Source organism: Poecilia latipinna, unplaced genomic scaffold, assembly GCF_001443285.1.
Source record: "Poecilia latipinna isolate Pla-1442-1.1 unplaced genomic scaffold, P_latipinna-1.0 Scaffold377, whole genome shotgun sequence".
Classification (NCBI taxonomy): Eukaryota; Metazoa; Chordata; class Actinopteri; order Cyprinodontiformes; family Poeciliidae; genus Poecilia; species Poecilia latipinna.
In genome coordinates, this window is record NW_015112993.1 from 1 (window position 1) to 27631 (window position 27631).

The window sequence follows — 27631 nt, forward strand, 5'->3', positions numbered from 1 at the left end:
TAATAATATTGTTTTCTTTTTTATCCATCCAAGGAGGCTTGAAATTGACTTAAAGTAGTAAAATATGGTTTTAAAAAGTGTCACTCAGTCTATAGTTTCAAAATCAAATTCCATTATTTGAAAAATTCAAATAATACTCAAAAAAGAGGCTCATCCTAGTCTACTATAGTTCTGAGATAAACGGCACACAACCCAAAAGTATAAACATTTGAAATGTTTTCTCATTTTGTAATGTAACATAGTTGCACATTAAAGCCTATTCCTCTTTGGAAAAAGCTCAAGCTTTGACAAACTGGCTTGAATACGTCTCTGAATAATACATTTCAAACCTTGTCACAAACAATCAATTAGATTGAGGATCTAGTCTTTGACTAGGCCATTCTTTCACAGTTTTTCTTTCGAGACTACCTTGTATGTAGCTGTCTTTATCACCATCATTAACTTTGACCAGTTTATCTTTTCCTGTTGAAGTGAAACACTACCAGGCTGCCTCCACTATGTTTGACGGGGACGTTGTGTTCGGAGTGATGCTCAGTGTTTCTGCTACATGTAGCATCTTGGATGAATTTTCAAAAGCTTTCAATTTTGTCAACATCAAAAAGCAACATTTGAATTGAGATGAATTTCTCAATGGGGGAGTCGATTTACTAATTAGTCGGTTACACTGGATTTTAGTTAGAGGTATCATAGAAAAGGGGTTTAGATAAAAGTGCATGTAAGAATTTTAGGATTTGCTTGTAAACAATCTGTAAAATCAAGCATCTGTTCCATCTGCTTCTGATCGCCTGACATTAAATCCCAATAATTTAAGTGTGTGGTTGTACTGAGACAAAATGTGGAACAGTTTCAGTTAAAGTAGTTTGTAGATCTTACTTTGTGTCATTTTATTTATAATAAAATCTTGTGTGTAAAAAAAAAAAAAAACCCAAACAAACAAAAAAAAATGCTACAACAAACTGCAGTTAAAAACAAAAAAATGCCTCAAGGTTTTACAGCCTGCAGAGCCAGAGATGCACTGTGTCTTTTACCTCCAGGTTAAATGGATGCAAAGTACGGGCGTCATATAAAACACTATGAAAAAGAAGAAATCTGTTTCTTTTTAGAAGGAGGACTCTCTCTACTCACTGTGTTTGGCATCTGAACAGGGTCCATGTATCCTTGAACGTCGTCGTAACTGGACTGCATGCTTATAATGTCATCAATAACCTCCTCCATCTGCAAAAAAAAAAAAAAAAACGAGAGCAAATGTCATTTCAAGATAATTCAGAAGACCAGTAGATCCAGCTTCAATACAGAAATAAATTACAGAGTCTGAGTCTGTAAAAGAAGTTTAAAGGTCCTTGTTCATTAATTCTAGAAGAAATTTTCTGTAAATAATATTAAAGTATTTAGCCAGTAAAACCACAGGCCCTTTTTTCTATATTTATTTTTTCTTACATTTTAAAACCCCTAAAAGCACTTAGAGAGCTAAATGAGAGCATTTACTCTCTGCGGCAGTATAGAGTAATTTTTCTCTTCGAAAGAAAAAAAAGAGAAATTGCAGAGTTGAAGGCAGAGTGTTGGTCAAAGTCTCCCAAGGTTCAAAGGCCCCAGCGTTCTGCTGTTCCTCTGTCACTTGTTAAGCTGTAATTACAGCAAGAAGGCCATTATGGAGCATTTAAATTCCACTAATTGCCTCTCTCGGTTAGTCACCACTTTCTTCCAACTCACCTACTGTTCCTCTGCAAAGTGCTGCTCCTGCCCACCAGAGTACAATTAAAACATTATGACGCTTTCATAAAAAGTGGAGATCATGTCGCCTCTGGGCTAATTTTCAACCCTCGTAATTTTATATATTGGCATAATTCAGTTATATATTTGTGTTGGGTCCTTGCAAACTGAGCTTTAAAAGAAGACCATGAACCTAATGTTTATGGGTTTATGTTTATTGCACGGTCTGCCCAGCACGCTTGCAGTTGCCTACCTCCTTCTCGTGGCTGGAGCCAATGTTGAGCATGGCCATTGGGCTGTTGGGGGCGCTGTTGCCAGACATGAGCTGCTCCTTACGCATGTGTGGGGAGTGGAGCAGCGGAGGTGCGGACGCCGAACCCCCCGCAGGTCCCATGTTTGTGGGAGGAGATGGTGGCATAATCCCTGCCACTGCGTGAACCGTCTGGGGACACAAAGAGGAGGAAAAAAATGGTGAAGGCGAACTGAGAATGTTTCAAACCAGTCACTGAGAAGAGCAGAAAGAAATTCAAGCACACATGACACTTTTCATATTATTAGTAAACGTCATTACAAACTAAATCTGTTGTTCCACTTCACAGGCACATATTACTTTGCGTTTTTCTATTATATACAGACCAGTAAAGTACATGTGAAAAAGCTTAATACTTTTGCAAGCCACTCTTGCACGGCAGAGCGTTCGACAAACAAATACCTGCTTGTTAGCAAAGGTGGTTGAGAGATATTCTTTCACTTGTTGTCTCCGTGACTGACGGATGTGATAGTCTGTTGGATTTTCAAGGTGGGTTTGCACCTGTGTGAAGTAAAAACACAACAATTCAGTTTAATCATTAAACAAATTTGACTTCTTTCATTGTTTCAAAACTGAAAGTGACATATACTCACATAAATCAGTTTGAAAATTATCCCTATATTGTTCATAAAAGCCAGCCAGCTCAGAATGGTTTAACATTAACATTTAAATCCATGTTTAGACCACTTAGTGATGTGATGGCACAGGATATACAGCAGCATTAAGTCAGTGATGTCTACAGAGGCAGAGCTGCACAAAATCCCCTAGTGTGGCTCCACAGAGTCATGAGCCGGCCTCATTCCTTCACATCAAAGGCCGGAGGTGAGGAGGGAGCTGCCCCCTGCTTCTTTTATCCACTTTAATAGCCGAGAGCTGGGTTATATTAGAATAACCACAAACATTTCAGTAAATAGATGTTTTACAACTCCCTTGTCAAAGACATTTCTGTTGCTGGATCTCATTTTATCTGCTACCCACTTCTGCGCAACCCTACATGTGGATATTTTTTATTCATTGGTACACTTTAAAGTGTTATGTACTGCAAATACACTACTCCAACCCTACTCCCTTTTTCTTTATTTTCTCACTTAAAATACAATTTGGTTTTTACATGCACTAATCTTTTTCAGGAATTTCATATTAACTTTGGGCATTCAGTGAATGCATTTCAACTGCACTAAACAGTCGGGCTGAGTGTCCAGCTGTTCATGCTGGACTAATAATGAAGGAAACTTCAAAAGTTTATTTTAGAAACAAGAGCTGAGTGCCCAAGTTTGAACTTAGTGATTGACACAGGCTAAACGTTACATTTACATTACAGGAAGGAACAGCACTAGAAATAAGGTTTATTCCTGTGAAGTTTTAAACAGAACGATCGACATGCACACAAAACTCTACGAAGTCACTTCTTTAACAACAAGTATCATGAAATTTGGCTATGCTGGTTATTGCATAACCTCGCTGACAAAAGGACAATGAACGCAAACGATTACTTTCCTGTCTCTCAGCTCCTCACCTTGCCGGAGGAACAAAAATCCACACTGATAAACAGATACAATAACAACACATCTAGCAGTGAGGACGAGCAACTGCAGGCCGCGCAATACCAGAACTGACAAACTCCAAAGAAATGTGCTGCAGGAGGTATGACAGCCTCAAAGGGCCTGGCAGACAAGAGAGCTCTCTTCATCTACAACAGGAAAAACGCAGAATTCAAAGACGCCATTCCATTCAACCACACACACGTAAGCAGGCAAAGTAAACAGTCGATGCAATTCAGGCATGTTGCCCCACACTGTTAAGGCTGCGTACATACTGGAGAGATATACAGTTACAAACAGGACAAAAAAACAATGCATCTGAAGGAGTGCTGCACACTAACACAGATAAGGACAAACACAGGCATCTCTGGAATCAGACAAAATGTCACTTTGCTTTATCAGTCCCTGTCCGACCCTATCTGCATCACCCATATCTGGCCTATCACAAAACATGTCAAAAGTCTCTTATCTTCTCATTCTGGCTTCTTCCATGATCGTTGCTCCCCTTTATTTTTCTGTTTTTCCTCCTTTCTCAAACCTGTCTCTGAGTCCTGGCTACACAGCCGACCTCCTGGTCAGAACGCTCAATGGAAACATCCATTGATTAAATCCTCTGAAACAAGACTGACAGTACTATCTGTTTAGCGATTTTTTTCTTCTGTAATGTTGTTGTATTCGGGCTGGTTACACAAAACCCAACGAGTTATACCCGATTCTAAAAATAGGTCGTAGGAGGAGAGAGTAGACCAGAGGAATTCTGTTCAGTGTAAAATGATCAAACCACAGATTTGTGTTAGTTTTTCATTTTTTTCTGCCTATTTACAAGTCAAGATAAAAAGCAGTCTTATGCATTCCCACATAAGCAAAAATTAAATCCAGTCTTCATAAAAAGACATGCACAAATCATTTTACTGATTCGTCAATTTCTCCAGGAGACAAGTAAAACCTTTTCCACATTTTTAAAAAGCAGAATTTCATCAAACAATAAATCAATATATATTTCCCGTCTACAGAACAATATTTTCTAACGTTTTTGGAGCACAGAACATAAAAACAGCGGGTTGGTAACAATCACTGACCTTCAGAACCTCCACAGGAACCTGCATGCTTTGGTACTGCTGTGGAGTGCTGATCGCTGGCGTAGGTGCAGGGGGCCCAGCCATGCGTTGCTGCATGTATTGCATTGCCACATTCTGCTGCTGCTGCCGCTCACGCTGCTCCTCCTGCTGCAGCTGGTCTCGCATCAGCTGCATGCAAACAAACACAAACATCTCAGAATGCTTCAGGAAACCAAGAGTAGAGCAAGGCATTAGAAAATTATGGAAAAGTGAAATATTTACATCAGAAAAAATAGTCAGTTTTATAAAAAAAAAACGTAAACCGGTTGACTAAATATACAGTCCCTTGTGAAAGTATTTAAACCCATTGAATTCTTACACATTTTGCAGCATAAACATTAATGTATTTTATTGGGATTTTATCTGATAGATCAACACAAAGGAGCATGAAATTCTGAAGCCCAGAGAAAGTGATACCTGGTTTTCAAATTATTCTACAACAAAATCTGAAGCATTGTGTTGCATTTGCAATTAGGACTTTGATACCCCTAAACAAAGTTCAATGGAACTAATTACCTTCAAAGTCATCTAACTAATAAACAGATCCAATTAACTGGTGTAATAATACAGCTTTTGCATGAAGGCTCGGTACAACTCTGAGGCGTTCAGAAATCTAATACAGTGGCATTGATCAGATCAGACCAAAAATGTTACTGTATAACCTTTGTGAAAGAAAACTAACACCGGGCATCACCTGCAGTGTAACATCCCCACTGTAAAACCAGTGTCATGCTCCGGGGAGGTTTTTTGTTAGCAGATACATAGAAGTTGATTAGGATTGAGGAGAAGTTTGATGAAGCTTTATGGCCATTATGGAAAGGGGGGAAAAAAATCTCTTTTGAGTATTGGAAAACTTCTCATTGGTGGTTAGTTTTTTGTTGTTTTGGGGGGTTTTTTTTACAAAGGAGAATAGGCAGAATGGGCTTCACATAAAACTCTTGATATAAACTGAAGTTTGTTACTGCAATATGACAAAATCAGAAACAGTCAAGCAAATATGAATACTCTTGCAAAGCACACACCTACTGTTCAATTAAGAATAATGAAATTGTTAAGAGGAATTTCTTAATTACATTTAGGATGAAGACAGCAACCAAATATACTGGCAATCGCTAAGGGGGAACTTTCTGAATGCTTGAACCAAGCATTCAGAAAATGTGTAAATGTGTTTTACCTGCATCCGCAGCCCGATGCGTGAGGCCATGGCTGGGGGCCGAGGCGGCAGGGGAGGGCGACCCGACGTTAATGCACCACAGTCCAGCCCGAGAGGTAGAGGTGTCTGTGCAGAAGATAAAAGGAGATTAAAAAAAAAAAAAGGGAGGAGGAAATCAAAGAGGGGAAAGAGACAGAGGCAGTAGAACTTTTCTGAATTGCTACAAGGTGGCACCTTCAAATGCTTGCAATAACTTTCGCAGTTATTGCAAGCATTTGGACTTCCACATCTTAAAAGCACAACATGCTAAACTTTCTCAAGCTGCTGATGATGCTATATTGTAGTGTCACTGCTACATGATTTCCAGTTAATTTGTCTCATTTTATTTTAAGCTTTTCACTTTTTTGTTAGGGCCCATAAATACTATTGATGGCTTGTCTACTCCACTATCAGTGAGTGAAAATAAACTTCTACTGTGGAAACAGTAAACAAAGCGTAGAGAACCCAATAAGATTTTGCAAGACATACAACCACTAGCTGACTTTCTTCAGTCAACTGGATTTCATGTGAAACAGGCTGTTTTATCAAAAATGCATCAAGAAATTGGGTGCAGTCTGGAATCATTTTTGATTTTTGATCCTTTACAATCAACGATCAGCCAATAAGAAACTAAAATACAATCCCTTTTCAAGTCAGGGAATTCACCACAAATAAGCACTTTCAGGTCTTACTGGTGAGAATCCTCATTGTCAAACTAAGCACTACATGAAACAGACAGTTTTGTATCAGCTGTTTGTTGATGACATGTTTACAAATGAAGTTGGAGGAACTACAAAAGCGGCAGGAAGCTTTGCGAAAGTAAACTGTATATTGCAGAAAAGTCGCTAAGAAATATAATTCTACCTGTCATCCAACATGATGAATGTGGAAACGTCCCCAGTCTTTTGGGATTCTCTGAGTTAAAGTAAAGGTCTACATAGTCGAAAAGGGAATCGCTTCAAGCAAAAATCTTTTTCTGACCAGGTTTTATATGCGTCCACTGGTATTTTGACAATTCACCTTTGGTAATAAGCTCAAAGTCTTAGAGGGCGGAACGCCTCCTTGCCTTTATCTCTACTGCACTACCAGATATTCTCTGTTAGATTCAAGTCGAGACCCTAAGACTCTCCCAAACATTAGTGTTACCTCCAGCTAGAAAAAAAACATGTTGGTAAAAACCTTAAATGCAAACATGGCAGGAGTATGAATACCTTTAACTGTGTAAACACGTCTCTCTAGTATTTTACTGTTTTTAGATAAAGATGCAGAAAGAGGTAGCTTGGCAGCCTTGGTCTGCTTTAGCTGAGAAATAAGTCTGATTTACAATAAATATTTAATTCATAAAATTGTTCAGACATCTTAGCTAAAATATTTTGTTTTATTTTGTAGTGTTATTTATGGTTCTTAAAAATCACGAGCAATAAGTAATGTAAACACATCTCCGCTGATGTTTTCCCCCTCACTTTGTCTGTTGCATTTTATCCTGCTTATTATTCTGAAATCTATATTGTAAACCAGAGTGCACAAGATATACTGTTAAATAAATATTGAGGAAAAGCTATACATGCTATCTTATTTTATTTTTATAGCAAATTCTTTTTTTTTCTTAAAAAAAAAAGAAAAAGATTATATTGTCATTTTATAATTACCTATAACCAGACTGACTGTTCAGTTGAGTTCCTGGATAATCTGATTTCACACAGACAAATATCTCATGTGAATGCAATTAACCGTTATTTGTTTCTCTGTAATGAAAGCAGAAATTGGTCGATGTTATATATAAATATCATCTTTTAATATTCTAGTTAAAAAAAGTATAAATTATGCTGCACTTTATGCCTAGAAGTGTTGTTTTCCAATTATTTTCTTTTCAGTAGAGGACAAAAACACACAAATAAACAAAAAAACAAAACAAATGAGTATAAGTATACTGACCTAAAAAAGGAAGCACAATTTCCAAAGTAAACATCTTTACATTCACTGCTATTAGAGACATTAGCCACCAAGAGGACTTCCTCTATCATGTTGAGGAGGTCATGTGGAAGTCATGTTATCTTGTTGTCCCTGTGAGATCATGTGAGTTAAAGACCAGGGGAACACCCATCTCCCCCTGGCTGCATCTCCTCCTCTTTACTCGCATGCACACATTACCAAAACACTCAGAGGGGAGTCCCAGCACAGATAGTTCCCTTTCTGCAATGACTTGTGTTAATCTCTGCATGACTAAGCCCGCCTGGAACCCAAAAGCATAATGAAACGAGAGCCTGCCCTCTGCTCCGTTCAGCTGCTGATGCAGCATGTGCGGTGGGAATGATAGACAGCACAGCTTCAGTCAGAATCCGATTCATTGGATCTTTCATCAAAAACGCTGTCTGTATATGGTCATAAAGAGAGAATGACCCAGAGAGAAAGACAGACAGAGAGAGAAAAGCTCATTGTGTGTGAGGTACAATAAGAAGGACAGCTCCTATTGAGGAGGACTGAAGCCGCCCGTTGTCCAAAGTGTGCATTTCAGCACCCGAGGGGGCACACACTGCCCGCTTTGTGCCAGTTAGAAGGCCTACATGAATAACACACACCCATCTAGAGATAAGACATTGATACGCACAGGCATTCCAACACAAACTTGGACCAGAACCTGGATTTCAGCAAACAATAACTTTGCACTCGTAGCTCCATACTCCAATGAAGTGATTTAATCTAATATTAATGAGAATTTATCCTGACACCTGGACTTGCACTCCTGCAAAGTGAGTGTCCACATCATTGTAACTATGCAGAAACAAGTCTGCATATAAACACACGCAATAGGTGAAATGTTTGTAGTTCTTTAGGTGCGTCAAAAAATAACTTAAAATCTTTAATTTTATGACTGAACCTGCAACTTAGAATAATAATTGTATGTTGCAAGGAAGGAAGAAGGTTATTAGCATCAATAAAATAAACCTTCTCAATTTCACTTTATAGATCTAAGATACTTTGTTCTGTATTTGTTCTGCTAAACAAAAAAAAGGCCAACCAAACTCTCCTAAAGCTCAGATTTTAACTTAAAATATACACAAATAAGTTTCAGAACATTATTACACTGAACACAAAATCAGCCACGAGGGCTTTATTCATTACCCACCAAGAACCAAACTGCTGCCACGTGACTTAATCATCTCACAGAAAAACCCAGACACCAGATGTGGCACTCAATGCATAATGGCTCAATGGAGGGGTGTAAATTAAAGGTAGAATATAGAGAACCTTACTTTATCTCTAAAAATACATATACTTCAAATTGAGCTGGCTAGCATGGGTAGAAGTAGTGGCACAGGTAATAAACAGTAGCTCGGATCTAGAAGCTCATGGAGTGATGGGAACATAATGATAAAGAAAGAAAATTGCATGAAACATGTTGGTTAATCATAATCTCTATCTTTGTCATCATTTTCATCAATAGTATCACAGTTAAATATTTTTCTGACATCTTGCAGCCCTTGCAGGAGACGTGTTATTTGTGTCCTTCCCCTGTCGTTGATTCTAATGTTACGCCTGATCAGTGTTTAGGAGTTATGAGCCCAGATCATTATTTCAGTCTTATAAATATGTACAGGATCAGTCTCTAAACATTGTTGAACTGAATTCAGGCTTTAAATACCTTTAGCGTCACATTCAGTGGTGATGAAACTAAGAGCTCTCAAGTCAAAGGTTCGTCTTATCTATTATTAGTGCCAAGTTTCCTGAAGTACTGCGAGGAATGAAAACCCACAGGCCTTGTCATCCTGATTCTTCCCCTGGCATGAGACCTTTTACAATCATCTCTTCAATTTCCAGTTCAATCATTTCCCACTTAATAATTTCAATTCATCATGACACAGTGTAAACAAGATGAAGCAGAATTAGAACGAGGGGATTCCCATTCACTAGATAAGAAAAAAAACATTGTGAAGTATAACTCTAAAGTCCTGTGGGGTCACCAGAGGTTGTTTGAAACAAAAAGCAAAACGGACATTGGAGTTCTGGTGAGCTGCTTGGCAGCTTGGACTGGTTGAGTGAAAACACTCAACCAGTTCAAATTCAATTTAAAGTTTAGAGACAAAAAAAGGTTTGTGAAATGGTTCTTTTTTTTATGAGGACAAAATTAGTCAGTAAGGGAGAAAAATCAACATGTCACATGACAAATCAAAGGTGAAACAAGCCGATTTAGCACAATGTAAAAAACTAACATACATGCTAAAAGTGATCATACAAAGAATAAAAATAGTCAGAAAATTTAAAATTGCTTCCATACTGATCCAGACCTGGAAAGCGACAATAGCAAATTCAAGACTTTTTCAGATGGAGGACCTCAAGAGATCCATGGTGTTAATTTATTTTATGAATAAAATTGCTGCTGGAGGCAAAGTGTACAATGTCTGCATGTTCAAGCATCTCTTCCCAACACATCTGCAGCATACAACATCCAGCTCCTACTATGACTCAGCCATGAGGCATACTGTATTACACTTAACATACATCGTTCAGATGCAGCTTCCTAATATCAGACTCACTACTACCAGACTGCATGATCCCATACATGGGCTCTCCCGCTGCCTGACAACCACTGGGGACATTTGTGACGCAGTCGCAGCACACAGCAGCTATTGTGTGTCCAGTGCTGTAATGTCATGGCCTCCTTCACTTCAAACGCTGACAGCCAGTAGGAGGATGCAGAGCGGAGGAAGCCCAGGTCAGAGGTCAGCTATGGATTGTGCCGCATGTTAGTCACGGACACACTGAATAGGCAACAGATACAAAAAGCGTTGCTTTAGGTATGTTGCATGATGACAGCCTAACGTTTTTAATAAAAAAATTATATGATCATAAACTCAAAAGTTCACCCACATACACACATGCACACACACACACAGAGAGGAAGTATGAGGCCATGGCACCTGTGCTTAGAGACATGGTGTTAATTTGTGGAAAGGGTATTTTTAGATGTGACTGTCCAGTGCCAAGGGAGGCCTCTTTGACAGCCAGCACTTAAAAGTAGGATACATACACACACACTACCCCCCTTACACAATGCATATGCACTCTGATTTAGCAAAGGGTGCAGCCTGAAATGCAGGGGGGAAACAAACATTTAAAAAGCATTCAATGGTAATTTAATATTGTAAGAAAAAGACTTTGAATTTAAGTTTAAACAGAAGTCATATCAATATTTTCAGAGAACAGTAGATCAAACCTCAGAAGCGCATCCACTGGAATATAATGAGAGTTTAAATCACCAAAGTCTAAATCTGTGTTTGAGTTCCTGTTTTGTTATACAGTGTGATGATGCAGTCCTCATATCAGTTACCACTGACCTTGGTTTGCCCCCAGCACAATTTATGCCCCTGGCAGATTTAGGTTAAAGAAATCTTCTAATTTTACCAACATATTTCTTCAGCTGGAGGTGATATTAATGTTTTGTAGCAGCGCAGCCAGACTCCTGGCTTAAATCTGATAGAGAATATGTGGAGGGAGCTAAACATCAGGCTCATAGCTTGAAGGCCTTCCGTTCTCAAAACGTTGAAGCCCATCACAGTCAAAACATTAGTGGGCAGTTGCAAAAAGTTTTTTTTTTAATTGATCCTCCTTTTATATTTATTATCTTTTGGGGTATGTCTGTCTCATTTTCTGTCAGAAACAAAGTTCTTGGTTAAATGAAAATTATTTTCTTTTGCATTTTAGGCTAACCTGTAACATAAAGATTATGATCAGATGTGAAATAACACAAAGGAGAGAAAAGAAAAAAAAGCAATTCAAGACTAATTAATCCACCATTCAAGCCCATTCAGAATTTAACAGAGAATACTTCCAGTACTGTTTTTCTCAACATTTCTGATAACAGAAACAGAAATGTTTCTGTTATCAAGTGTAGTGAAACAAAGCCTTGGAGTACATTCATTGAGACTTTTTTTTTGTGAAAAAAAAAAAAATCCTCTCTTATCTTTAAACCAAGTTGTAATTATTATCTTTGATATAGTTTTGGTCTGTATATATCAAAAAGTTTTTTCAGCATAACAATCATTGATGAAGAAAGTCTTTCTGCACTAAGCTGCACGTCTGCCTGCTCTAAAGACTAAAATAACTCTCTGCTCTCTGTTCTCCTTTTCAGGAACACCCTGTTCCCCTGAGGCTTGGTGGATCTTTTATTTATTTATTTATTTATTTTTTACATGCATCTGTGTGTGTGTGTCTTTGTATGGGTCGGTGGGCACGATGGCATGAATGTAAGGGTAATCCCTCTCTACAGTGGTTTGGGTATAACACATGTCAACTGAACTATCAAATTGCAATAAATGCAACTAAAACAGATGTAGAAAGCGGAGAAATGAATGGAAGTGTGACATTGTGGTCCCGATATCACCCCAACACAAGAAGAAGCCAAGCTAATTTGTGAGGCTGGCAGAGAGAGATGCGGTCGGATCAATTTCACATGCCGCCAAGTCAAATCCCGCAGGTGGACTTCTATGACGGCCTATTTAAACATTTAAAAGTACACAGACATATGAGCAGTTACCTGTTTTAGAGGAAAAGAGTTCACAAAGAGGTGTACACCGTGTTTGTGCTGCTCGCTACATGTCTAGTTGCTGCAGAATGACGGTCAGGGGAAATCACGAAGCAAGCAGAGATGGAGACAGGTGGTGAAAGTCCGACAGGAGAAAGAGAGAAAAAAAAAACAGAACATGAAAAGATGAAAAAACCATTGACTGGCGATAAAACATAAAAACAGCCAAAAATGGTAAATCAGCAGCTGTAGATAATAAACCAGCTTTGATCTAATAAAAGTAGAAAAAGTAAACAGCATAGACAGTAAAGTTTTAAAGAAGGGGAAACTGCAGGTGTGAGTTAAACACTTTGAATAGCTTACAAGTGAAGAATTTCCACAGCGGAAGCAAAGGAAGCAGCAGACCGTGGTAAAAGCATGAACATGTAGGCAGTTGGCATGGTTCTGTATGAGATTCTCATTGTGTGTATATCAAGACAAACAGTTTAGCACGTTTAGCTTTGATTTAAGAAAAACAACATTTATTAGTACTTATATTAAATTGGCACAATATATTGATTATCAAAGTTGGAAAGATGGTATTTATGACATTTTGTTTGGTAATTTTCATTTTTACTGATGGAGTTAAAGCGGCAGTGTTATTTGAAATCAATTTTTTTGTGCTTTACTTTTATGTCATGAACTTTTGCCCTCGTCACAAACATACCCAGAGCTCTGCTTTGATTCATTTGATGCATGTTTGAGAAATCCCTTTATCTCCTGTGGCAAACATTCAACAGAGCAAAACACTTTGTGGGACTGAGGGTGAATATCGGAGCTTCTGCATTACTGAGGATGAAGATCGGAGCTTCTGCATTACAGAGCACCCCTCCTCGACCGCTTCCCTGCTGGCCAGCGGCAAATAATAAGCACCTGGTGGAACTGCACATCAGCTGAGTTCATTATACGAGCTACTTCACAGTGCAATGCTAGTAAAAACACTTTTAATAGAGGAGCAACGCTGTGATGACTTCCTGAAGGCAGAGCACTCTGCCTTCAGGAAAAGCATCACTTTCTTAAAGAGACAGAGGCCCAATTTCAAGGTGTTAAATTAGTCAAATTTCTTTTAAGTCATATTTGATGCAGCTTTTTTAAAATAACTGAAGGAAACGTAGTTACTTGATTGTGCTATAGAATGGCATTATGTGGATGGAAAACACATAATAATGCCTCTTTAAACTAAAAGAAGTATAAACACCTGCTAAATTCAGAACTAAATTCAAAAGTTTATTTCACAGAGTTTAGTTATGCATAATTGTAATGGGTTCCATGCCCTGACTAGCTTTTATCAAAAAGCTAGTCTATCTTGTAAAATAAAAAAAAGAAAATGGTTTAATCTATAAATCTTCTTTCAGCCAGCTGACCAGCAGTTTACAGCAACAGCTTGGCCAGTCATTGTGATGCAGTACCCTCTGTTCCATACTGTCAGAGCAAATGGAGGTTCCTAATACACTTTGTCTGACCTCCAACTAACTTCATAACCAACTACTAACTACCTACTACTAGCTTTGAAACGTTTGAAAACCGTAGTATAAGTTGATACTGCTGACAAAACATTAATGCTTCATATTTTGTTGATGTTGCTGATGCATGATTTTCTTTGTAAACGTCTATGCAGCTGACCAAAGGCAGAATTTATCTAAAAGGTCAATATTTAATAAATAACCTCATCTTATTTCAAGCTATATTCAACACTTGCACTTTTCCAGAGAGATGACATTACCAGCTTTTGTTCAAACACCTCAAACATTTCCAAAACGCAAAGAGTGCTTGACAGGAGAACTCAAAACGATAGTGCCACCATCTTGTCGGTATGGTTGAGGCCAAAGGCTGATGAACGAAAGCTCCTGAAACATTCTTAGACATCTTCTGATTGTAAACTCCTGGTAATAATGTATTAAGCGATCTGGAAGCAGAAACTGTCCAGTACATCCCAACTGTATCCAATTATTGTCGTTTAGCTCAGTAGCCAGTAGCCAGAAGGTCATCTTGACATGTCACTGTATCTGATCACAGTGTATGAATCTCTTCACCTGTCAGCTTCTAAGCAATCTGTTAACAGGCATTTAAGAGAGAGGGACTCTGCTTTCCTGAAAATACAGCAGTGAATCCTTTTAAATAGAGATGCACCCAATCTGATACAGCGGGTATCAGTGTCGGACCCGATACCGATATCGTCCTTCAGCACAAGTTGGCTGAGTTTACTCTGTAAGTTCAAGCCTGCTGTAAAAAGTTGTTGCAAGTTTATTTATAGATATTGCAATATGATTAATTGCATTTGAATAGATGTTTTGATAACACGTTTTAAATAAAAACATAACCCATTTGATTACATCTTTCTAAGTTCCCTAATTTCTGGGACCCTGACACACAGTCCTGCCTGTTAGGTGGCGGTAACTTAGAGTTCAAACAGCTGCTGGAAAGATTCACAGCAACGAGAAGACAATCTAGTGAAAATGATGAAGACAAGATGACATAGCTTGTGGAGCAGAAGGTTTCTGGGTTTCATCCATACGATGCATGTTGGTGTGAGCACAGACCCCAGAGATAAATGATCAACAGCAGCCCACGACACGCAAGACAACAGGTTTCAGAGCCAAAACAAGTAAGCCTGAGTTGAGTTGAAAAGATGTGATGATCCAAGATTAATTAAGAGGCCCCTAATCGACCGCACACAGACTAGATTTTACAGACTACAGGGTAAACACTGCTGCAAGGCATCACCTTTTTAAAGATATTTACAGTATTTGTTCTGTGCACCAAGAGGAACACAAAGGCTGATTGGGTAACAGAAAGCTGCTACTTCTTTTATTCATTTGAACTTTTATCTCTACCTGCCATAAAATATGTAGGACTTAGAAATGTAAGGAATCACTTGGAAGACTAAGGTACAGAGTTAGTAATGGAAACTGTTCTTACTCTTAATGCAAGTTTAAAAATGTCATCACTTTGCTTCAGTAAAATAGTGAAGATGACAATAAATGTGTCACATGATCACCATGAGATCTTGTGTAAACACATGACAAAAAAATGCAGCACTATAGTTAGTGGATGGATGCAGAGCAGCTGGATGCAGGATGCTGGGAGAGATGGAGTCAGTTGCAGCCATCATTCATTAACAGGTGGGGTAATCCCTAGGAAGATCTGTAATCCATCACAGGGGCCTAAAAATCCAGCATTAACTGACTAAAGCACTGCTCAGTAAGAGATTGAATACACCATTATCATCAATAAATACCACAATGCAGCACTTCCCTTTTTCTTTCCATTAGTTTTCACAACTCCTAGTTTTGTTAGCGGTGAAGCAACTTCCTCTGCAGGCAGACCAGGGGGGTGGGGGGGGGGGGCTTTATGTCATAACACGATTTCTAGAAGTGGAGATTACTTTAAATCAAGATTCTTGTTCCACTGCAGGAACAGTTCTGGAAATGATTCACTCTAACCAAACTGGTTATTCACCAACTATGCTACTGTGCACTACATCAGCAAGTATGGAGTCTGTTGTTGCTGAACATGCACAAACAGGTACTGAAACTGACGGCTACTGCTCCTAAAGCAACGTATGGAGGACATTTAAGTGTGGCTCATGCTGCTTAGGTTAATGTCACATAGAGACACCTGCATAGGTCATAAAGATGCAGAAAGTCTGGATTCTGTTTGTTTTTGAACAGTCGTAGGCATCATCACAATACTGTTGTTAGCAATTCAATAAAAACTGCTGCTTGTTATATTTCAATAATGCATCCAAGTCTAAAAGCAGCATTGTGTTGAAATCACAAAACAAAATGTGTTCAAACATTTCCAGAGATTCTTACCAGCGATTCTCCTACTATCCCAAAGACAACATAGTAAATCCAGGTGAAGTCTGATCTTCCACGCGTTGCTGTTTGAAACTGACAACTGATTGCTTCCTTGACCCAGCTTATACAGCGCGTGAAGCCACTCCCCTCCCCGATACACTGGGGGACTTACAGTGGGCTGAGTGCAGTCAGTATTAGTCACCTTCTTCTTCCTCTCTAACTGCACGGTCAGCTTCCAGCTCGTCCTCAGTCTCCCCCCTCTTCTTCCCCTAAATTAGTCGGAGTCTGGGCTAACAACAAGGAGAGCGCTGTCTTCCAGTAAACTCATCTGTCACTTTTTTCTTTTCTTGCTCAGTAAAGTGTAACTCCTCCTTCGGTCCAGCCTCTCTGAATCTCCCTCTGTCTCAAAATCAGCATTTACATACAGAAACATTTACCCATGTGCATGTAGAAGCACTCACATAAACACAAAGCCAATTCCTTATTTTGTTACTAGGTCACAGCGGTGTTTTACAGAACAATGCATCAGCATATTTACTTCTTTATTTGCACCCCCACATGTTATCCTGCCAGCAAGCACGCAAATATTCACACACAAATCTGTGAGAACAGATAGCAACTGAGAACTAATGGAGATGAACTTTCATTGCACTTGCTCTAAGATCAATATCAGTTATTCCAAAATGTGCTTTTTTACATTAGTAAATATAGGATCATTTCATCAGACACATATTTTTAATTAAAAAAAAAAAAAAAACACAATCAGAATGCCATTTAATAAACATATTAGCAAAAACTATCAATGTATATTTTAACAAATATGCATTACTTTTAATGTGTGTCATGGATTAAACAGTTGACAACAGTTTAAATTTTATATGAGACATTTATGTGTTGGGTTTGCAGCTCTTAGTAATACGAACAAATCTTAGTAATACGATATAATCAAATTGGACTGGGGTATTACCTCCTTGTTGTTTCTCATTTCTAGTAACAAATTCAGTGGCATTTTACAGTAATCTAAGCTCTCTTTCAGTTTCCTTTACATCATCTGCTTCTCACATGTCAATATCTGTCTCCCAAAAACCATGTCAAAAATGGAGAAGTAGTGTGTGTAAAATCAACAACAGCCTCTCAAGTTAATGAGTAGAGCGATAAACCCGGTACTTTACTCCAACTACACCTCAAGTGCTATATGAAGGACTGATCCTGAAATAAGTGGCCTATTAAAGTAATTTATGTGCCAAATATTGCATTCAAAACAACACAAAATGAGAACTTTAACAACTTATTCCATTATATATTGTAACATAAATTTATATATGTTAATCATTTGCAACAGTATTATTTTTATGACTGTCACTTGTTAATTTAGTTTCCTTTTTTATCATATTTTTATTTATTTATAAAGATTTTGATTTATTTTTATTTATTGTTGTTTATTGTGTATTTTTTTATTTTCTGACATTTTATATATATATATATATATATATATATATATATATATATATATTCAGGATATATTTAATATTTTATTATTTTATCCACTGTCACATTTCATTTTTTTCTCTCTTTCTATATTCAGAGAATATCTCATATTTATTTATTTTAAAATCATTTATTTACTTTTCCTCCTCTAATATTTTTTTCTCTCCTCCAGATTTCTACTTTGTTTATTTTGCAGATTTATTTTTCCTATTTTTGTCATGTCCTCTTTTCTTTTTCCTTCTAACTGTGAGATTGACAGCGGGAGCCTGGTGGGCGGGGATTCGCAGTCGGCTTCTCTCCTATTGGTCAATCTCAAAGAACTAGAGCTGAGTAGATGAAAATCATACAAGACAAATTCGAAGTTACAGAGGATGTTAAGAGAATCCAGAGTTTGTTTTTTATTACAGGTAAAATGTCCTTAATTATTAAAACTTTGACACTGGAATTTACAGTAAGAGCTATAAAGACAGGTCAGACTTTCAGTCAGGCCTCACATTGTGAATTTCATTGTAATTTGGAATAACCCTGCAGTAAACATTTTTTCCAATATCCCTCAAATAAGGTTAACTCCACAGCTACTTTTCACAGCTAAGATTTGTTGAACTTTTTGATACTATCTGCTTTTTAGAAAAGCCTACAGAACTGCTTAGTCATTGAGTTTATGTGGCAAAATGATGAATGGCAAAAAAGGTAATATACAATCTATCCTTTACAGAACAAAAAGGTAAAAAAAAGAAAAAAAAAATACGCCAGATTATTTTTCTACAAACTGAGCTAATTGTAAGTACTAATTAAAATTAAAAAGTCAGTAAGAAAATAGTATAGGTGGCTCATGTTAAATTAAAGAGAAGTATATTTTATCTGTGCAAGAAATAAATGTAGTTACCACATCCACCTGCACTTGTTGCAGGCTGCCAGTCCGTGTGTGTGTAGTGTAGCAATTAGCATGTGAATGTAGCACAGAGGTGAAGCTGCTTTGATGGGAGTTTTCCTTAACGACACCTATCCCATAATTCCAGGTCCCTCCATTTACCCTCTGCTCGCTCTGTGTTGTTGGATGAAGAAACATAAACCACCGCTGCTGTTCCTATCACAACGGAGGAGAACAGAGGCCAGCGTGGTTCAGCAGCACAGGACTGACAAGAACCCCTTGTTTGCACACAAAGAATTCAGCAGTGGGCTCGCTCCAGCTCTCTTAGGGCATACAGTGCATGTACTGGCTTATTTTAGACTGGGAGGGGTTGGACCCCAAATGCTGCCAACGCATTGGTTGGAGAAGGCTGCGTTGCTGACCAGTCATAAGGGGGAAATGAGAGTTCAAGACCATCTTAAGGACTTCGACAACAGACTGTCAGAAACGCTAGATAAATTGAAATGCGCCTTAGAAAGAAATCATTTTCCATGAGTACACCCCGGTTATCTCTTTGGGTTACCATGGTAACCTGGAACCAACAAACAAACACCATGTTAAAAGGGTCATTACTGTGTTTCTTCTAAGAGTGTCGAGCTTTGTTTATGTCGTAGAGCTGTGCTAATCTGAGGAAAACACTTTTTGCTCTCTTCTTTATTTAACCTTTATTTTACCAGGATAAAAACCCATTTAGATTAAAAACCTCCTTTCCAAGGGAGTCCTGGCCAAGAGGCAGCAACAAATACAACACAAAAAATAGACAGTTGAAAAATGTCAAGCTATAGAATCAGCCTTAAGGGCGTTTAGATGAATCCGCTGTAGTTGCCATCATATTTGTATTACATTAAAAATGAACTGCAATATTTTTGTGTTGTTTTCAGGAGAAATCCATTTCATATATTTATGTTACAAAGTTAGCGAATGAGCTAAAAAAACACTTGTGAGAGTGTCGGGGACGACAGACCGCCTGCAAAAATAAACTATTCTCTTTTTAGGAATTGGGAAAAACACTGAGTAGGCAACGCCTCAAATTTTGACAGCGTTTTTAAAAAGGTCTTGTGCAGTAACAAACCAACCAGCTACACCACTTTTCTTTATGCATGAGTTAGAGTCATCATATACGGGACAACTGAATGAAAGGCATGTGAGAGATGAGTTGAAAGATAAGGCACACAGAGAAACAAACTTACAACAAAATCTGAGCAAAACTGTTTGGTTTTCAAATCCTGTCACAAATCCTCTCACTCTCCAAATTCCTTACACTTTTCTGTCCTATTTGTAAATTAGGCAGCATGTAGTCTCTCCATCCTTGAGTTTGAAAAAAAAAAGAGAACGCAAAGGGATTAGAAAGAGGCTGAGAGAGGAAGAGGTAAGGAGGACGAGAAGATAATGAATGAAAGTGTCTGCAGAGTTTAAGGAGGAGAGAGATTGACAGGGTGCTTATAAAAATGTTTACGCAATCACATTTTTGGGAAGAAGCTTTTCATTTCCTTATATATCAAAGCTTCAACTATTAATAAAAGGTTTAAAGTTAAAGTAAGGACAAAGGATGAATTAGGAATTATGGTTTAATAAGCTCAATTGGTTTGAATCTGCTCTGAATCTGCTGTAGTTCTCATGCCGAGGCACTATGTGGTGCTGTGATTTTTGTCATGCACATGCACTTTTGACCCTTAGCTTCCACCTCAGTGCTTTTGTCACATTCATATATTCCTAATCAGATATTGTGTTAGCACAATACATCACAATGCTATTCACCAATGTTTTTCTTATCTGCCAGTACATGCATGCTTTCACTTCAAGACATGGTTTCGAAAAGTGAAAAAATCTCACTCCGATCACTGCAGACAAGTGGCTGGTTCAGCGGGAAAGAGGGTTGAAAAAAAAGGTAGTATCCTGGCCAAAACGGGAGACTTGACAGATATGCTCGGAGTATTCTGGATAACTGTCTGGTAAATTGCATGACATGGGTAAAACCATTTTGGCTCCTTCAACAAACGTCTGATAACTGATACATTTGAGTTAGTTGGAGGCTCACTGGTGGATGTTCTTTAAGGTCACACCTGAAATACAATGCTTTCTTGTTTAATACAATGGGAAAGTCAAAGGAAATCAGCTAAGATTTCGGGAAGAAAATTGTGCAGCTGCACAAGTCTGGTTCATCCTTGGAAGAACTCTTTACTTCAAAGGAAACAGAGATCAAGATTGCAGTTTGAAAATGCACACAGGGACAAAGATCTTCATTTCTGGAGACATGCCCTGTAGTCTGATGAAACTAAAGTGAAACTGTTTTGTTGCAGCTGGAAGAAGAAAAGGGATGTTTTCAACATCCTGTGAAGTATGGGGGTGGCAATATCGTGCTATGGGACTGTTTTGATGCAAGAGGAACTGGTACACTTCATAAAATAGATGGGATCATGAGGAAAGAGCATTATGTGGCAATATTGAAGCAATATCTAAAGACATCAGCCAGGAAGTACAATCTTGAGCTCAGTTTGGTCTTCCAAATGGAATATAACCCTAAACATACAGCCAAAGTGCTTATAAATTAGATTAAGCACAACAAAGTCAATGTTTTGATGTGGCAATCACAAAGTCCTGATCTCAGTCCTACAGAGAAATTGTGGGAAGATCTGAAAATGCTCGTGCGAGTGAGGCGGTATCCACTCGCACCAGTTCTGTCATGAGGAATGGGACAGAACTCCAGCAAACTGTGGAAGGAAACCCAAAATGTTTGACCCAAGTCATACAGATTAAACTTCAGACGCTGAGAAAAAATTTGTTGTGTCTTTTTATTCAGTGTATAAAAAAAATGAAACTTCCAACTGTGTATAGCATCCTGGAAATGGCATGTTCTCTTTCCCTTCCCATGAGCATCAGTGTGGTGTCATATTCAAAAAACAGAGAAACAGGAAGCCACTGATTGTAATATAGTTAATTGATTCTGTGTTCAATTAAAAAAAACAAACATGGGGTTTGAAAAAATACTTGAATTGCATTTATTTTATAGGAAAAAACAAATCTTAACACAACTGAAGGTTCGATATTTTGATTTTCAAAGACATATTATGCCTGATTAATTGTTTATTTTCATTTTTTCCCCAAACCCTGGAAAGAAAACTGTGCTTAAGCTTGCTTCTTAATCAGCATTACTTCACAGTTTTTTTTTTATTATTATTATTATTTAGGTAAACTTGTTAGGTTAAATTCATAATAATTCTGCTTTGGATTGCTCTCGGATAAATACAGACCCCAAACATGACAGTTTGTGATCAGTAATAACTTAATTTACAAAATTAAAACCAAAAATAGAAATTACAATGTTTCATTTATCATCCCAACCAAGCCCAGTTCAAAAACCATTCGGTCTGGTTCAAAACCCAGAAGAAACAATCTAGAGGCCAAAAATATGTGTGAGACTTCCTTGTTTTTGATTTGATTTGAACAAGATAAAGAAAATCTAAATAAGTGTAAGGAGATAAAACATAACAGTGAAACTTGTTATAGAGTTCTGCGAGCTATGAAACTTCACAGTCACATCCAAACGATCCCCGCAGCTCATACTAATAAGCAAATTGTCCAAATAGCCACAGCTGGGCAGCAGCAGTGCAAGCTTCACATGTGCAGCTGACACAACCTTCTTGCACAGAAAAGAAACAGAGCTAGACTGTCACTACTGTCTGTTTCTCAAAAGAGGATATGAAACTGTGGAATGGAGATAAGATGAGGAAGTGGAGTCATACATTCAGCACATGCTCTAAAATGGCCCACCCACACTCACCTCTGATCGATCATGGGTCATGTTGTCATACAGCACATGCCACGCTGTCATCCCCCTGGTTTTTAAGAAAAAGTCCAAGTTTTGCTGACAGGGTTGATGTCGTTTGTTTTGCCTAATTTTGTGTCCCCAAGGGAACTCCAGATCACCACTGAGGCAGTTCGCAATGCACCTTTTCTTAGTCTAATCACAAAGCAGCAAGAAAACTGTCCACGTCACGGAAGATGTGTCCATATGGCAAACAGATGAAGCTGTGTTTACACACACCTGATGCGCTTTCACACTAGAGTACATCCACTGAACCAAGCAAACCTGCTTGTCTGTCTTAGCATTTGTGTGTGTGTGAGGGTGTGCATGCCCCTCTGTGGATACGGTGTGGGTTTCTGTTTACCTGAAGAAAATTCATCACTGACACTTTCAAGCAGGCAAACTCAGTGAAGATGAGCTTTCATAAAAACAGCATTAAGACAGAAAATGTGCCTTCCGGGATGGAAGCACGCCAACAACAAAATCCTGCTAAAAGAAAGAATGATATTCATTGATATGGTCACCTCTCTTCCAATACAACCATCCTCCTCTGCATTATCTTTATGTCTGCTGGCCAGCTGGGCCGGTTGCAGCTGTTGCAACTGGAAAGAGAGCAAGTCCATCAGCTGTCGACACCACTCTACATGCTCGCCTGTGACCTCTGACTTTGCTGACAGTCACCTCAAAGCCAAGTGTGTTTATGACACACACTTTCTTCCTGAAACCCTGGAAACATACCTGTTTTCAGATCAGAAAAACAGAAAGCTGCTATGTGCAAAACAAGCCTATCAAAGCTATTTAACTATTAACTAATATTAACTATCGTGAGAATGTCATTGGTCACATCCAGAACAGCTTCTCTTGCTGCAGGAAAAGTTCTGTTTTCAACAGACTTTATGGATGTTTAGTTGTATGATCAACTGCTGAGAAGCCAACCCATTTGATCTTAATGTACATGCAAGTAATGAAGCGTGATGGGACAGAGGGTAGATTATTTACAGTTGTAAGAAGAACCACATTGTGCACAACCCATAACCGGCTCAATGGCAACCCTTCTGAATCCAGCTGGGCGTACTGGTCGGCAGCTACGGTTGTTTTACCAAGACAACAGGAATAAGCCGGGTGCGAAACCTTTATGCTGATGTCATAAATATCTAATGGCTGACAGATATAGATCAGTTGATGTAGCATAGGGATTTACTGATATTCGTAGTTATAGCTATCCTGGTTTCTACACCCAAAATTAAAGAACAAAGTATCGTGATCAATTTTTTTTTTTTTTTTTGCATTAATAGCAATTTTAGCCTCTGTGTTTATTTCTTAGAAAATTAAGATCCTAACATTTACTCCTATGTTTCCAAAAGATTTCCCACATTTCCTATTTAAGCATGCTTCACTGCAGATGGAAAGCAACTTTTTTGATAATATACCGAGTCCTGCTGATTTCTTAGGGAGGCCAGGTGCTGATCACCTTCCCAGCACCGTTTGATCATCTGGGGGAAGAAAGGACTTTCTCTCAATCCTCCAAGCAGAAAACCATGACTATACATGATATATCAAAAGTTTACTTATTTGTTAGGATAAAGAGAATGGTGAATTTAAAAAGTTCGGTGACAATATAATACAGTTTAATTTGAGAAAACCTACCATTTGTTTTTATACATATTATAAAAAGGTTTTTAGTCTTTTCTTCCCTCTGTGAAGCTTTTTAAAATGTCATTTTAATTTAAAAAAAAGTAAAGTAAGTGGGTTTACATTTTTCATGCTGTTCTGCCATTTTTATTATCATGTACATATTTTCTTACCAAGCTCTATGATTTCATGAATAATACGTTGTATTTTACAGTCATTCCTACGATCATTATATAAACTCGCCCAGTGGAACATGATTAAACTGTGCGAAAATAATCTAATTAAACTCATTTATTTACATGTGAAACTTCTGGATTTGTTACAGCTAAACTCTGTGCCAGTGCTGCTGCGATGTGGACCCATCTCTGTTGTTTGGTTACATAACAGAGATATTTTCATTCATGGACTAAATAAAGAGCAAGCACTGGATACAGAGAGTGTACAAGTGAGGTAATGTCAGAGTTTTAAATTACTCTAATGCTGCAAAGTATACACAAGTTCCTAAGACTAATGGGATAAACAGGCTCTCTTCATTTGTGTGCTATTACTACTCAGTAATTGAACACAGCCCCCAGCATTGAATTTCTGTCTGATTTATTTATTTATTTATTTTTTTTACATTTTGCACTGATGCATAATTCTGAAGTGGAAAGTAAAGGATATATGGTTGCGATTATTGTTAGAAATAAGATTCCCAGACATGTGGTGTGCATTCATAATATATTCAACTTTCATAATATAATCGTTTGCTAAACTATCCTTTGTAGCAATTATAGCTGTAAGTCTCTACCAGCTTTGCCCAACTAGAGACACAAGAGTGTGTCCATTCCTCTTGATAACAGCTCAAATTCAGCTAGATTCAGTGGAAGCTGGATATATGTGTAGCATCAGACTTGATCATTAAAACACATAAATGTGCATTGACCTATACTCATTGTTCTGCAAGCAGATGAACCTTCACCCCAGTTCCAAAATTTCTCCAGCCCTTAAGATTTCCTTTCAGGAAAGGCCTCCCAAATATCTGCATCCATGCTACAATCAACCAGTTTCCCTGCCTCTGTTTAAGAAAACCCTCCACACAGCAGGCCAGGTGACTTCCAAGAGCAACTGGTTGCAATGTATTTCACTTGGAGGAACCAAGATCATAAGGAATTAGTTATTTTTCAAGACACCACCATCCATCATTTTAAGCACGCTCGCTGAGACATTTAGACCCCGATCACTGCAGATTATGCTGCTCTGTGCAGCACATGTCTGATGACAGAGGTCAGACACAGAGGTGAAGGATCAGAGTGAGACCTAATGTCACTTTGCTGTTATAATGCAAGTGGCATGCAGGCTGAGAAGGCAAGAATTCACCACAATGGAGGGAAAAAGTAAAACAAGACACATGAAGAAATCTATTTCAAAGTAAGATGCGTATTCACTGAAAGATAACAAATGAAGCGGGCTTGACATATGCTGGCCGATCTCAAATATTAACAATGCCCTAACAGGCATAGCCACATGATATACACACAATAAAACACACACAGACTTCGAATAAATTCAGGCCAACAAAAGAGCGCATCTAGTCAGCAGTGCCTTCGTTATTTCTGTGTTGGCGCCGTGCAGGACTGTCAGGCAAAGGGCTTGAATAAGCAGCAGAGCATTACACGCTGTACAGTTTACACTCACTGCTTATACATAGCAGCATACCCCACTGCTGAGGTGTTGTCACTGATACCAGCCAGACTATTAGCTTATAAATGGCAAGAAGGGCAGCTCCCTCCAGACTCACACATGACAGTAAAAGGGAAGCATGTACTGTTTAATGCCTTGTCATTCTTTTTTACATTTGTCTTGTTTTCCACCCATAATTACGATGACAGAAACAATAAATCTGGCAGTGGTATTTCAAATATGCTGATGAAAATGAGTAGAACTTCTTTTTCTGCTTACGTAATAATAACTGATTTAATCTTTACATAATGTATTAAAGCTCACTAAGAAATTAAAGTGGTCTATAACTAAGATAAAATAAATTAGAGCAAAGTCATGACCAGAACTGCACGACTTGTAATGCTTAATATATGTAGGTATAACATGGGTGGGAAAACAAGTGTTTGTTTTCGAGTAATATTTTGGAGTTAGGAAAAAAATGTGTGTCACATAAACTGAAGGAGTACACTTTACAGCATATTCCTTTATGTGTCAATTAACGACATTTCTGGGTGTAAAGCAGGAAATGCGCACTTAAAATCCCCTCCGCGTTAGGTGTGTTTTAGCCTGGGCTTTATTCTAATGGTGCCGCTGAAATATAACTCACCCGCTCTGAAGGTCAGGCAGAACGAGTCAGGTTGAAGAAAAGTGCGCGTCCGCTTCCCTGAGCCCGGATAGCAGACCCACCAACAGCTTTCAAACAGGAACGGGGAAATAAAAGTGCAAAGCAAAACGGAAACAAACGACAAAAGTTCAAGAGTCGTAGGTGTTTCTGTATTTTCACATACTGACAGCGGACAACTACTCGCACTTCGGTTCCTAAATTGTTTTCGTTTAGACGGTCGAGATGTTGCCACAACTCAGAGCGTCTGCGGTCACCTGTGCCACCACCAATAGCAAACCGCTAAAGGGGTTGTGGGAAATGTAGTTTTTGTTCTCTCAGCTGTTGGTCGTCTTTTTGAACGAAAACGTATAAAAATAGGCCAACTTGTTATTACGAAGTCGTATTTTATTACTACATCTCAAAAATTTGAATGTTGTGAAAAGGTTAAATACATTTCTCGCTCATTTCAAAAGAGTAAACTTATATATTACAGTACACAGATTTGTTGCACAGAATGATATAGCTTAAGGGTTTACTCAAATTTAAGGATTCGTAGTTTACGAACAAGAGCTTTTGTATTTCAATTCATGGGGTGACGTTATGGAACAAGCTAAATGTGTCAAAATGTAATACAATTTAAAAGGAAATATAAGGAGGTCATTTTCACAAGATATAGAAATATGAGAGAGATAGCACTAATGTAAATATACACAGGCTAACACATATGAGTGTGTGAGTATGGATGTACTTAGACATATGTAAACCCAGACAAAATGGAAAATTAATTAGCTTGTTTATTTTTATTTTTGATTTATTAATGAGGGTCCACCTGAGAATATTGTATGAGTTTATGAGGTAGGAGTTCATAAGTTTCTAACTTCTTCCTACTCCTTTTCGAGCATCTTAGGATTACTGTGGTACAAAAATATGTCTTTTGCATTCCTTGTTCTTGTGCATGATTTTATACTGCCATCATGTTCGAAATAAGTAAATTAAATATTTCAAGCTTTTGTTTCTTGTAGTTTTGATGATTGTGGCTTGGAAGTAATGAAACCCCAAAATTTGGTTTCTCAAAAAGTCAGATATAAAATAAGGTATTTTCGAACGGACATGTTAATTTCTATGTACTCAGATTTAGCCTCATTTTGCATGAATTAGTGCATCGATGCAGATGAATCTGGTGATTTTTTATATTTTTTTCAATTTTCTAGGGCCAGCAGAGAAGGCCCTACTGGCCCTGACAGCCCACCACTGAATA

The 27631-nt window shown here is 38.1% G+C and overlaps 1 protein-coding gene across 4 annotated transcripts; it reads right to left on the reverse strand.

Moving 5' to 3' along the window:
• Window positions 1-1003: 1003 nt before the first annotated feature.
• Window positions 1004-26668, reverse strand: LOC106950070 (transcription factor EB-like). Of its 4 annotated transcripts, none has more exons than XM_015036711.1 (7): window positions 26377-26668; window positions 12407-12476; window positions 5854-5958; window positions 4641-4808; window positions 2423-2521; window positions 1964-2152; window positions 1004-1215 (listed from the first exon to the last, which is right to left on the reverse strand). In XM_015036711.1, the coding sequence occupies exons 3-7, from the start codon at window positions 5881-5883 to the stop codon at window positions 1072-1074; spliced, it is 630 nt and encodes a 209-aa protein (XP_014892197.1). In that variant the 5' UTR covers window positions 5884-5958; window positions 12407-12476; window positions 26377-26668; the 3' UTR covers window positions 1004-1071. The 4 variants fall into 4 exon arrangements, with proteins under 4 accessions (XP_014892197.1, XP_014892199.1, XP_014892200.1 ...); XM_015036713.1 differs by lacking the exon at window positions 26377-26668 and adding an exon at window positions 16249-16560; XM_015036714.1 differs by lacking the exons at window positions 12407-12476; window positions 26377-26668 and adding an exon at window positions 16249-16560.
• Window positions 26669-27631: the final 963 nt, after the last annotated feature.

Coding starts and splice junctions, on each gene's coding strand:
- LOC106950070 (XM_015036711.1), bottom strand. CDS start 5,883: ATGGCCTCACGCATCGGGCTGCGGATGCAG. Junction 4,809..5,853: donor GCATCGGGCTGCGGATGCAG/GTAAAACACATT, acceptor GTTTGCATGCAG/CTGATGCGAGACCAGCTGCA. Junction 2,153..2,422: donor CCACCTTTGCTAACAAGCAG/GTATTTGTTTGT, acceptor TTGTGTCCCCAG/ACGGTTCACGCAGTGGCAGG.